Source organism: Molossus molossus, unplaced genomic scaffold, assembly GCF_014108415.1.
Source record: "Molossus molossus isolate mMolMol1 unplaced genomic scaffold, mMolMol1.p scaffold_m16_p_35, whole genome shotgun sequence".
Taxonomy (NCBI): domain Eukaryota; kingdom Metazoa; phylum Chordata; class Mammalia; order Chiroptera; family Molossidae; genus Molossus; species Molossus molossus.
The window spans coordinates 181865-194956 of NW_023425372.1; the positions used below are offsets into that span (position 1 = coordinate 181865).

Here is a 13092-nt window from a genome sequence, read left to right on the forward strand (position 1 = left end):
TTTGTCTCTTTCTCTCTCCCTCCCTCCTTTGCACTGTATCTAAAAATCAATGGGAACATATTCTCGGGTGAGAATTAACAACAACAAAAACCCAATCTGAACAAATACTGTACTAGATCAATAGTGATCATCTCTGGGTAGTTTGGATTGTCGCTATTTTATATTATTTCTGATTTGACAGCGACAAGACTTCCCAAGTTCACTAGTTTTGCAAGTCGGTAAAAGGAAAGTGAAACAGCATCGTCCCAGCTTCTTCTTGTTATGATCTCTGTGCTGCAACAGTCTGACGTGAGGACTGCTCAGGGGGGTTGGAGCACACCCTCCTGAGGGGTGGTGTCCGCGCCTGGCCTGCTGGGCGGCTGGAGCGCCCCGGAGTTCCCAGGGTCATTCTGTTTCTGCCGCTGCTCTGACTCCAGCCTTGGGGAAAAGGAAACTGAAACTCAAATCCCCGCCGCGCGCGGGCTCCCAGACACGCCCCCTGACGTGGGCAGCTCGGCCACAAAAAGGGCTGAGCCTCCAGACTCCGGAGGCAGCCGACTCAACACTGCCTGCGGAGGACCTCGCTTCAGAGCTCAGAGCTCGCAGCCATGGTGAGCCGGGGTGACAGGTGGGGTGGGCGGGCTGGGCGCCAGTCCCTTTCCCTCCCTCTCCCCCATGGGTCAGGCAGGCAGAGCTGCTCAGAGCTCCCCGGTTCCTGAGTGAGCAGAGGGGCCAGGCTCCGAGGTCAGGGTCTCGGTCTCTCGGGAGGCGGGTTCTGCCCAGTGGTGGATTCTGAGATCCCTTGGGAGACCTCTTAGCTGGTGAAGGGAGGCCAAGTGATGGTTACGGGAGGCCGGCCGTTTCCTCTAGAAATGCCCCCTTGCTCATCTCCCACACTTGAGGTGGATGGAGAGATGATGGAGAGGAGGGAGCAGTGTCCAGGACCCTAGGAGCTCACCCTTCGACCAGTGCTGTGCCTGCAGTGGCCCCAGGACTGGTGCGGGTTCTCTGACCTCTTGTAATGCCCACAGAACGGGTACGTGAAGGTGAAGATGCTGAGCAAGGAGTTCCAGGTGCCCCTGAGTGCCTCCATGATGTTATCAGACCTGAAGCAGCAGATCACCCAGAAGACCCAAGTGCCTGCCTTCCAGCAGCGCCTGGTCATCGAGTCCAGCAGCACCGAGCTGCTCGACGGGGTTTCCCTGCACAGACAGGGCCTGTCCCCTGGCAGCACAGTCATCCTGGTGGTGCAGAGATGCGACAAGCCCCTGAGCATCCTGGTGAGGAACGACAGGGCCCGCACCAGACCCTACGAGGTCCTGCTGACGCAGAAGGTGGCTGAGCTCAAGCAGCAAGTGAGCAAGCAGGAGGGGGCGCCGACCAACCAGTTCTGGCTGAGTTTCCAGGGGAGGGCCATGGATGACCATCAGCAGCTGGGGGAGTACAACCTTCAGCCCAACTGCATCGTGCAGATGAATCTGCACCTGCGGGGGGGCGGGGAGGGGCCACGAGGGCCCCACTGAGGTTGCTGGTGGCGAGTCCCTGACCAAGGGCCCATAATAAAAGTTCGTGCAAAGCCACTTGGCTGCCTCTGCTTCTTCCCTCACCCCTGCCCCAGCACCCTCAGCAGCCTGGGGGAGAGGCAGAGGGGAGTAGGGCTACGGGACCCAGGGTCTCTAGGATGGGGTTGCTAGGTTAGGGGACAACCTAGTGAGATCAAAATAGTAACACACCCCCATGGAGAAGCTGAAGATGTGTTCCCACACCTTTGGCAAATTAATTTCTAGAGAAAGAAAAAGAGGCGTCACTGAAGCCCATCCCTGCCTCCAGGTTGAGCACGGTCAGCCCCCCGCACGAGTCCCTCCACCCAACATCTGGGTTAATTGATAGCACAGTGCGGAGAAAGGCCAGGTCAGGTCCCAAAGGCCACAAGGCGAGGTCCCTGCTGGGACCAGTACCCCTGGAAGTGGTGAGGGAGTGAGTCCTAGGGCCTGCCTGGATGAGTTGGGTGGGGAGCTCCAGGACCTCTCCGGTCCAGGACCCACGAGCCTGCCCTGTCCACACACATCCTCACCGGTGAGCTGCTGAGTGGAAACTGTTAGAAACAAATACAGCTGCCTTCAGGGTTTCACTTCATGGAGAGGCCATGGACAGCAGGAGGGGCACCTGGAATGGGGGTTCCCCGCAGTCATGTGGAAGAGCTTTTGGGGAGCACAGTTTGGCACAGGCTACAGTTGCTTCCACACGAGATGCCTCCTCCTATTCCAGTTTCCAAATGAGCCCACGGGAGCCAGGCTGTCAGCCTCGACGCAGGGGACATGGGGGTGACAGAACAGACACCTCTCTGGGTCAAAGTTTGAGATTCTGGGGACACTCAGACCTCAGCTTTCAGACTCTTCAGGGGGATTTATTTGGCTGGAGACACAAAAGTCTCCTTTCTGGTCTGTGGGAGTCTGTACTAGGCTGGGGGTTCCCAGGTCTGCCTTGCTTATGACGAATACGTGTAGACATGCAGGTGTGTGTGTTGGGGGGGGCTATCCTGGTTCCAGCCTCATTTCCTGGGCCCACCCTCACCTTTTTGTCCTACTGCAACTCAGCAAATGTAAGCACACACCCTTGGTACCACCCTCTTTTCCTGAACCCCCCACCAGGGTCTGGGGGCAGTGAAGATGGGGGCGTTGCAGAGGGGCTCTGCCTAGCTCCCCTCTCAGAGCTTCTGGCTACAAGCTCTGTGGGAGGCTTGGGGTGAGGGGTGCACCTCGGATCCAGTCCTGGAGGAACAGAAGGCGTCTCTTCCCCTTCCCCCTCGATCTTCAGCTAGTCCAGGCTCTAATTCGGACGCTCTGGACCGCAGGTTACCCCTGTGCTTAGCCAGGCTGGAGAAGCGCAATTCCGGGAGCCGGGAGGGACATGGCTAGCCGCCCACCCCACACCCGCGACCGCCGACCCGACATTGCCGCCGCTGGACGGCAGGGGGAGCCCTCCGCCCTGCAGTGAGGCCCGAGCTGAGCCGGGAACGGAGGGGGGCGGGTCTGCGCTCTGCTCGGACCAATCGCCGCAGCTCCCGGCCCGCATTGGCCCTAGCCAGCCGGGGGCGCGGCCTGCTGGGGCTCCTCTCCCCGACAGGCTGGGGTCCCGGCCCCGCCGAGCTTCCGTCCCCAGGTCTAGCTAGGGGCTGGGGTCCCCAGTCCGGTTCCTCCCGCAAGGGGAGGGGTGCTGTTCTCTAGCGCTCGAAGGACGGGGGGCCCCGGGGTCTGGCAAACCCTTCTCGCACCGGGGAGCCACCGCCGCTCCGGCCCCGCGTAGCCTGCAGCCCCTTGGAAGTCCCGTCACGTCGCCTCCAGATTATGCATTAACCCGATTTCAGCCGCAGTTCCTGGGGGCGGGCGACGTCCGCGCTGGCGGGGGCGGGGCGGGGCGTCCGTCCGTGGGGGCCCGCCCCGCCCCCCAGCCCGGGCGGCTCTCCGCCTTGGCCAGTCCCAGCGCTTTGTTTGCGGGGCCGGCGTGGGTCGCCGGGCGCCGGGCGGGCCGGGGGCGGTGCAGACAGCGGGGGGAGGTGGCTGCAGAGGGGCGGTGCTGCCGCGGGTCCCGCCCCCGCCCCGCCTCCGCGCCGCCCGCGCTCCCACCGCCTCCAGGGAGCTGCGTCCTGTCCTGTCCAGTCCGGTCCACGGTGCGGCCCGGCCCTTGCACTTTCTCCGGCCGCCTGCCGCCGTCCTCGATCCGCGCCATGGCCAGCCTACAGCCGCCCGGCCCAACCTTGCTGCGGCCGCTGCTGCTGCTCCTGCTGGTGGCCGCGCGCGCCCTGCCCGGCGCCGACGGGACGTGCCCGGAGCGCGCACTGGAGCGGCGGGAGGAGGAGGCGAACGTGGTGCTCACGGGCACCGTGGAGGAGATCCTCAACGTGGACCCGGTGCAGCACACGTACTCGTGCAAGGTGGGCCCCCGCCGGGACCCCCGGGCCCTGCGGCCACCTTCGAACCCTCCTGGACCCCTCTCTGGGGGCCTCTTCCCCCGCGATCCCGGCCCCCTAGCCCGGAGGCCCTCCCCTTGTGATGCCGGCCGCCCCGCAGAGACCCCCCTGCCCCAGGCCGTGGGAACGAGCCCCAGACGCTCCGCAGCTCCTGCTCCCGCTTCCTTGGCGACCGCCGAGCCCTCGGCTGGTGCGCCGGGTCCCGGGAAACTCGCGAGCGCCAGAGGGAAAGTTCCTGCGGTCCCACCGAGCGGTGCCCAGGCCCGGGGACCCGGTTCGCTCTGCCCCTCCACCCCGAGCCCGAGCCCTCCTTGGAAACAGCTGTGCCGCCCCCCAGGGAGAGTGTCGCTACCGCACCTCCTCCCCACCGGCCGAAGAAAAGAATAAGGGACGAGGGAGGTGATGTTTTCTGTCTGGGGTGGAGGTGGGGGTTTCACCTGCAGTCAGTGCTGTCGCCCCCTCCCCAGAGGCCTTTATCTGGGTGAGAGGGGTGGTCAGGAGAGGGGGACTTCGCATCTAATCTCCCAATCCCAGGGATCCTGGCGGGGTTGCTGCGGTGCCTGGGTGTGGGGGCCAGAGCTGAGAAGTGGGCGGGGCCGTTGCAGAGCTCAAGTGTTCTTGGGGTGGCAGGGACAGGGGCAGGTGCCCCATCCGCTCCTGGGAAAACTGCATTTCGCCTGGCCATTGCGGGCGGGGGAGGGGGGACTTGCGGGGTCTCCTTCAGTGGGACCCAGCAGCCTCAGGGGGAGGTATGGTGGGTTTTAAACCACAATCCTTTCCTAGGGCCGGCTCAGGGGACCCAGACGCATCCTCCCCCCTTCTGGCCCCTAAAACTACCTCCCCGACCAGAAATCGGACGATCCCCCTTCCTCGGAGATGGGGAGGGGCGGCAGCTTCTTTCAGATTGGCCTGTGAGGGCTACAGCTGGGATCCCCCGCTGGGCCCCCTCCCCTCCACCTCGGGGCACTTTGCCAAGTCCCTGCAGGATTTTCCCGACTTCCTCCCTGCTGCTCCTGGGTGTGGCTGGGGTGGGGGGAGGCGCTGAAAACTGCCCAGCCCTCCCCCTGCCGGTTACCCTCCTTCTGAGCCTACTGTGTGTCTGGAGGTCGAGAGAGAGGACTGGACAAGGCTCCACCCAGGCCACTGGAGGGTGGAGGGGGTCCCTGCAGATGTTGCAGACCCCAGGCTCCCAGCAAGGGGGAGGTAGGCAGGTGGCCTGGCCACCATTGTCTTTCATCCCCCATTCCAGAAGCCCCGACCCCCCCAGACCTTCTGAAGAAAGAGGCCACTTCTCAGGGAGAGCTGGGCTCATGGACCTGTGCCTTTGAGGGCGGCCTGCGGTTCTGCCTGCAGCTCCCGCGACCCTCCTGCCTCCCCCACCCCCACAGGCTGTGGGCATCCCAGGGCACAGTTTGTCAGAGCAGGTGCCCTCAGGGCCCCAAGAGTACGAGTGTGGAGGGTGGGGCTGCCCTGTGCTGCCCAAACTTGATTCTGTGGTTCTAGGCTGCCTTTACAGCAGTCACCATGGGAGCCCCACAGGAGGAGGGGTCTTTTACCTCCGGGGAGGGGACGTCTTGGCCCACCCACAGGGCTGCAAGGAACCCAGCTGGCTCAGAGCCCTGAGCTCAGAGCTGGTCGCCTGAAACTACCATCCATGTTAGCTGCTCCTGGCTGTGCCCAGGGCAGGCCGGAGGAGGGTGTGGGCAGATAGGGAGAGAGGGGCATGGGAGGCAGGCAGTCTGGGCCAGGTGGGTCCCCTTCCCATACCCAGCCTGAGCTGGCATGGACATTATTGGAATGGGGGTGGCTGGGGTCAATTAGACCCGGGGGTGGGGAGCTGTTTGCTGGGGTAGGGGTATGTTCACAGACCCCGTGTCCTTGTGTGTGACACACGTGGGCAGCAGCATTCATCCTGTGTGTTTCTCCCTACACCCTCCTCCTGGGGGGCTGACCCAGGGTCTCCTTACATCTCTGCCCAGGTCTACTCTGGATATCTAGCCTGAGCAGTAGAGGTGGGAAGGGAGGAAAAGGCCCAGGCGCCCAGTCTGGTGTTTGCCCCTCGTCTCTGTGGCCTCCTCGCCCCAGTGGGAAGAGGATCACTGATACCTGCCCCCCTCCACTTCTACCCCAGGTTCGGGTCTGGCGGTACTTGAAGGGCAAAGACGTGGTGACTCAGGAAAGCCTGCTGGACGGTGGCAACAAGGTGGTGATCGGTGGCTTTGGAGACCCTCTCATCTGTGACAACCAGGTGTCCACTGGGGACACGAGGATCTTCTTTGTGAACCCTGCGCCCCCATACCTGTGGCCAGCCCACAAGAATGAGCTGATGCTCAACTCCAGCCTCATGCGCATCACCCTGCGGAACCTGGAGGAGGTGGAGCACTGTGTGGAAGGTGCGTGGGGGAGGGGTGGCAGGCAGGGCAGGGGAGAGTGTTGTGGGCTAGGCACAGTGCGCCTGGTGGCCTGACTCCTTCCCCGCTCCCTGGCGCATGGAGTATGTCCCTGCATCTCAAGGTCTCTCTGGCATTAGCAGTGCTCCCCCCAAACCCCCACAAGGCCACTACCATCTTTTGTCTTAGAACCGAGCAAGTCCCAGCTCTGCAAAGGTACAGGCCTCCTCCTCTTAGCCTCCCCTCCCCGTCCTTGGCTCTGTACCTCCTGGAGGGTTCCGTTCTTGAGAGGCTGGGACCAGGTGAATGAACACCAGCTGTTCATGTTCCTGCAGAGGCCCAAACATCTGTCTAGACAAGGCCCAGATGTTGAGCAAACCGCTGTGGGTGGGGCGTATGGATGGGGGGACTGCCCCCTTGTGTGTTCCAAGACCTGTCATTTCCGGGAAGGGGCAGTTCTATGGGGTGGGGGCTTCAGTGGGTTCAAAGGGGTGTGGGATTCTGTTATTGAAGTGAAGAACTTTTTCCTATCTGCTGTTCCCACATGTCTATTTTGAATGGCCTGAGAGTGCCCCTCCCCCACCACAGCCTCTGGGAGAACATGAGTCACATGACCAGGGTTCTCTCTCTCCCCCACCCCCTTTCTCCCCAGTATAGTCCCAGTTAGGGGCTGAGATCCTTGGCTGAGGAATGTAGCAGGGAGAATGTAGGAACTGCTTTCTTCCCCACATCCTGTCTGTCCCCTCATGGCTGCCTGGGAAGGGATGTATGGGGGGTGGGGGCATGTGAGAGAATCCTTTCTCCCAGGGGAATGGGAGGGGGCTGTGATTTCCTGTCCTGAGAAGGTGACCCTGTCCCCTGACTTGCTCTGTTGACCAGAAGGGAAGTCCCACCTTCTATCTCAGTGTTGTGATGCTGGCTTGACTTTTGTGGGGTCCTGGATGGTGGACTCATCTGGCCTGGGGAGGACTGTGCAGGGGGGCAGACCTTAGTGGGGTGGGAACCCCACGATGTCTTGCGCGGACTGTGATCGGGTCCTTCGGGGGTCAGAGAGAAGCCAGCAGGGCTGTGTGGCCCTTGCTAGCACCGGCCCAGCTGACCAGTCTCAGCCTGGCCACCTCACCAGGCAAGGACGTGAGAACTGGCCCGTCTGGAAGCTTGTGGTCTAGGGGAAGATGGAAGAGAGACGTGGAGACGGGCCAGCTGTGTGATGGTGATGCCCGGCTTTGGGGGCGAACGGGGGCTAGGAGGGGCTGGAGAGGGGTCAGGACAGAAGGTCCCCTGTCCCTTGACAGGGAATCGAGAGGATGAACCATTACGGGTACTGTTGGGTGGGTCCAGCCCAGGGGTCTGTGACTTAGTAACCGAGACCGTCTGTCAGGTCAGAAGGCATGTGGCCCGAAGGCCACATGGGCACTACAAGATTGGCCATTCTGCCAAAGGTCCACCCACAGCAACCCAGCTGGGCAGAGACAACTGCACAGGAGGGTCCATGGGAGAGCCCCCCAGCCAGGACTGGGTGAGACTTGACCTACTCTGTGCCGCCTGCCCTGGTGACCCATGCTCAGGGGCCAGTCAAGGACCCAGGCTCCAGCTGGGTGGGTGCTGGGACCCACAGACCAGCGCAGCCACAGGGTGAGCACCCACAGGGGCCGGAGCCACCAGAGGGTCTTGTGGAAAGGAGTTCATGGAGAGGAAGGGAGACAAAATGGCTTGGAACCTTGGGGGGGGAGGCCCCTGGAAGAGGAGGGGCCCAGAATAAGGAGGTCTCCACTGGGAGGCGTTTTGAGCTAGGCCTCATGGACCTCTGCTTTGGGAGCGGACCAGGGCTCTGAGGCGGCTGGGCTGGGCTCTTGGACAGGGCCTAGGGTGAGATGGGGTTGTCCCGCTGAGTGCCCCAAAGCCCAAGGGACGAGGCCCCCTGGAGTGAGGGCCAGGCTGAGTGGGTGGGAGGAGGATCTCAGACTCTGCCCCAGGCTCCAGAAGCCCAGGTGAGGGGGACAGGGCCTGAGATGCACTGACCCTTTCCCATCTGACTCTGACCCCATCCGCTCCCAGGGGCCCCCTGGGGCCCAGGGTGAGGTCTGGGCAGCCACTAATCTGTGGAGGGTCATCCCAGGACCACCAGGTCTCACTTGTGCTTACACACCTCACACCCAGCTAGGCCCGGAGCAGCCAAGGTGGGGGCCACATGCTCCCAGGCCCATCTCCTGGGGGACTGACCTTTGCTCACCGCTCCTGATCCCTGCCTGGGCACTGACGGGGCGGGCACCTGCTGCTATCAGCACACCTGCCCTGCTCAGCTTCTCCCCAGGACCTCCAGCGGCTTCCTGGCTCTGCTGGTCAGGCCCCTTCCCCAGCCTCTAGCCCCTAGGAAGGCACCTCCTCCAGTCCTGACCTGGGGAACCACATTCCTGGCATAGCTGAAACAGGTATGTGTCCCTCCCTCTGCACCACCTTTGGGTGAGGGAGGTCTGCTGCTCCAGAACAGCCTCTTCCAGAGACTCCCCCCACCCCTTGCCACTTTGTCAGGGACACGGCCTGGCTTCTTCCGGTGACAGCCGCCCACACACTGTGAGCCTGCTCAGGCTAGCCGCCGAGTGGGCATCTCCTCCAGCCCTCGCCACCTTGTCCTGGTCTGGGCACCGCCACTTACGCCCCCCATACTCCCTACTCCCACTGCATGAAGACCAGTCCTGGCCTCCCCTGCAGCCCCCAGGAGGACCCGGGCTGGCTGAAGGCCTGCAGGGCAGCCTGAGGCCCTCCCCTCCCCAGGAGGAGCCAGGAGCAGAGAAAGGAAGTGTTGTCTGCCCCGCCGGGCCTGGCACAGGGATAGGGGCCTGGCACAGAGACAGGGTCGAAGTGAGTCTGGCGCCGGCCCAGCCTGGCCCTGCCCGGCCCTGAAAGCAGGGTCCTGGCAGCCGCACTCCCTGGCGGGCAGTGGCGTGGGCCCTAAGGGTCTCCGTTGAGCTGGGCCAGGTGGACGTGCAGGGAGGTTTCTGCCTCCCTGCGGGCTGGGCTAGCTCCCACGGCCGCCGGCACTTAGCCTCTGCACCCTCACGGCTCCTGGGCCCGGCCCGCCCCTCCACATTCCTCCCTGCTGACGGAGGTGCTCTTCCTGCTCACGGTTCCCTCTCCTACCCCGTCGGGACCGTAGGCTCTCGCCCCGCCCCCTCCAGGCCCCGCCCAGCGCCCTTCCTGGCCCCTCCCCCAGGCCGGGCCTGGAGGAGGCAGGTCCAGGCGGGAGTCCCTGGGTTCCCTCGGGCGGCGGGGGCGGCGTCTGCCCAGGTGGGGCCAGTTCTCCCACTGGGGTCCCTGGGGGGAAGCCCGCGATGGGCGCTCTCCGCTCCGCGCGCAGGACTGGACTTGTGCGGACTGGACTCCACCTGGGTTCCTGTGCGGGGGTGGCCCGTGTTCAGGGGGACAGCAGGGGCTTGTGATGGCGTCGCTTCCCTTTGGGCTGAGTTGGTGGAAACAGCTTTCGGCTTTTTCCATGCCCCCTCCCTCCCCACCCAGAGAGCACCCAGCCTCGGTTCTCCCGCACAGACTGGAAATGGGAACACATTGTTTTGAAACTGCCCCCCCTTCTCCCTCCCCCGTCACACGGGGGTGCTGGTGGGGCCAGCCTGTGCCCTCGCAGCCTCTGTGGGTGCTGGGACCTGAGGTGCACAGGTGAGGAGGCCGCAGGTCACCTGGCCAGGGCTAGCTGGCCTAGGTCCAGGACTGCATGCTGGGGCAGGAAGTGCAGGGCCTGCCCGGGAAGGTTCTGGGTGGGGGGAGGGGAACCGGGCGGACCTGGGGCCATGGGTCAGCCAGAGCCATCCCACCATCCCCTGTGCAGCCCTCCCAAGCCCCCTCCTGCTGGTCTGTTTCCTTCCGGAGGGTTAGACCCTCCGCGGGGGGGGGGGGGGGCACACACACTGGCGTGGCCCTCCCCAGTCCTTTGCCTCCACCTGTGGAACCCAGGCCAACCGCCCCCTCCCAAGTTCAACCCTTGCCCAGAGGCCTGGGTGGAGGGAGGATGGACTTCCTCTCTGCTCTCGCCCTCCTGGCCCTCGCACCCCCTCACCGTCGGGGGAGAGGAACGATGTCTCCCCACACAGGCCACTGGGACGGGGCTGACCTGTAAGTAGCTGCACTTGACACCCCAGAGTCCCAGCAAGCACCTGCTTCACTCAGAAATGAGACAGCACCCCCTTAACATCTACCTGATGACAGTGACACAGCTCATCTGAAGAGGGCGCTGTGCCCCACTGTGGGTCTATGCTGGGGCCCCAAAGGGGTCATGGTGGGGCCCAGGCTGTGGCTGAGATCTGGAAACGTGTGCTCTAGGCCTGGGGTGGGAGGCTCCCCTGCAAGCGGCCTCCACCCACCCAGCAGATCCTGAGAACTTGCTCTGAGGAAGGACCCCTGCGGGGGTGCTGGACTTGGGAAGGGGAAGAGGCCCCTCCTAGCCACGCCCCTGCCCCCGTGGAGAGGGAGGCTCTCTGTTCAGATGGCTGTGCACTACCCTCAGCCTCAGTGAGTGATCTGCGCATGTGAGATTCTGGTCAGAGCCCCAGCAGGTGGCCTCTGGTTCCAGGGGCTCAGACAACAGTCAGGTCAGGGGTCAGGGCCTTGGGGACAGGGCTCTGGCCTGTCTTCTGTGGGTCCCCACCTCTGCTTGCTGCAGCTCGTCCAGTGTCCTGCCTGCCGCCCTGTCTCTTGCTTTGTCCCTCCCATCCTGTCCGCCCTCCTAGCAAAGGGCTGGGCACTGCTCCTGCACCTCCCAGTGCTGGAGACCAAAGGGCTGTGGTGAGGGCGTGAGAGTCCCTGGGGGCTCTTGGTTTCACAGACCCCTCCTGTGTCTAACAGACCCCGCGTCTGGCACAGGGCTGGGGGAGGGGGGTCCTGTCACTGGACGACATGGGCCTGAGCCTCCCCGCTCCTCCCCTCAGCAGCCCCCTTCAGGCACCTGACACCAGCCCTTGGAAGAAGCAGGCCACCTGGTTGGGTTAGGGTGGCACCGGCGGGCAGATGTGAGGCCCCAGTGCACACCTGGGACTCTGGCCCTACCCGCATGCCTGTGGGAGGGGATGTGAGCCCTCGTCCCTTCCTGGATGGGGAGGGGTGAGGCCCAGCATGTCTGTTCATTAATTCATTAATTGGTTCCTTTCTCATTCACACACCCACCCACCACCCGCAGCAGACCCTCAGAGGGCCTGCCCATCTGGGTGTGCCTCCCAAGGAGGCCAGGTGTGTGCTCTCTGGGCAGAAAGGCAGTGGGATGAGGTGAGCAGCTAGGTGGTCCCTGCAGCTTGGATGAAGGGCAGTGGGCAGAGAAAGCTGCTGTGGACGTGGGCCGGGGGATAGGGCTGGAAACAATCCACTGCCAGCCTCTGGGTGGGAACCGAGCCCACCCACCCTGACGGCAGCCTTCCACCTGACATGGGCACCGGGCCCCTTACCCTGGTCCCATTAACACCCCCCTCTGCACCCCGGTGGCCCCGGAATCTCCGTCCTGCATCTGTCTTCATCCCTCCAGCTCTCCTGTCTGGGTCTCCTTGGTCCCTGCGTCTGTCCACTACACCTCTCATCCTGACCCCTAGCCAGGGCCACCTCGATGCAGCGAGTGACCCCCCCCACACACTCAGACCTTGGCACTGGCTGTGCCTCCCCCATTGCCTCTTGCGATGCCTCGCTCTGCACTGCTGGGTGCTCAGCGGGAACGTGGGATCCCTGGCTCACCACTGACTCACTGACCACACCTGGGCACCTCCCTCGCTCCCCCAGCTTTCTCTTTCCTTTTGAATATGTGCATGACCAGGTGGGCTTGGGCTGTTCTGGAGGAGAGGGACAGAGGCATGAATCAGCACCACCTCATCCCTACCTGCCCTCCCCCTCCTGTTCTGCTGTTGCCCCCTAGTGGCTGTGGGCCATGTCCTGGCAGGTGTCCGGGCTCCCTCAGGCCTGAGGATCTGCCCACTGGCTCCTCCTGGCCTCCTGAGCCTGTTCTTACCTGGGCCTTGGGAGTTGCCTGTCTGAGGGCTCTCCCTCCGGATCTGTGCAAACCCGGCTCCCCATCATTCAGGTCTCTGCAGGTATCAGCCCCCAGACCCTCCAGTGTAGTGTGCCGCTGTCACTGTGTAGCCTCCAGGTGGCCCGGTGGGTGGGAGCACACAGCCTCTGGAGTCAAGCGTGGGCACCTCCTGGCCTCACCTGAGGCTGTGATCTGGGGCCCAGGCTGGACACCACCTCCTCCCAGAGGCTGGCCTGGGTCCAGCAGCGATGTCCTGTTGTGAAGCGCCAATTGTCTGCTAAGGCTGGGGGGAGGGAGCTGCCGCCAACTGAGACCGGACACCAGGAGGCCGGAGGAGGTGGTTAGGGAGGGGGCTGCTCTGCTGGGCCCTGTTCCCCTCCCCCACCGAGGCAGCCCGGACACCTGTGACTGGTGCTCCTTTAGCGGTGGGTGAGCTTGGTGAGATGTGTGTGCAGCCCGGAGGGAGGCTCCACCCTGCCCCCACCCCATCCATCCTCTCCTGGATTGAACCAGGGTCATCTGCATGAAAAAGGGGCCGCAGGTTGTCCGTGGGCTGGACTCCGCCCTCTCCAGACCCCATCCCCCACCATCCTTCTCAGGGCCAGAGAAGTACCTGAGGTGCCCAATTGGAACCTGCGGGTGCACGTGCGTGTACGTGGGTTGTGTGGGTGAGGAGCAAGCTTCGTGTTGCACGAAGGGTAACGTATGCGTGAGATGCCAGTGTGTGTACACAG

At 63.6% G+C, this 13092-nt stretch overlaps 2 protein-coding genes across 3 annotated transcripts in view; both read left to right on the forward strand.

Annotated features, from left to right (window-relative positions):
* Positions 1–387: 387 nt before the first annotated feature.
* ISG15 (ISG15 ubiquitin like modifier) lies at positions 388–1575 on the forward strand. The gene is made up of 2 exons (XM_036281471.1): positions 388–590; positions 1011–1575. The coding sequence occupies exons 1-2, from the start codon at positions 588–590 to the stop codon at positions 1500–1502; spliced, it is 495 nt and encodes a 164-aa protein (XP_036137364.1). The 5' UTR covers positions 388–587; the 3' UTR covers positions 1503–1575.
* Positions 1576–3706: 2131 nt separating this feature from the next.
* AGRN (agrin) overlaps positions 3707–13092 on the forward strand; it is a 31635-nt gene continuing 22249 nt past the window's right edge. Inside the window, exons 1-2 of one of the 2 annotated variants that reach the window (XM_036281493.1) lie at positions 3707–3913; positions 6081–6342. In XM_036281493.1, the coding sequence (XP_036137386.1) occupies positions 3707–3913; positions 6081–6342 (469 nt within the window). The remainder of the gene's footprint in view (positions 3914–6080; positions 6343–13092) is intronic. The other variant, XM_036281494.1, reaches the window with a different exon arrangement.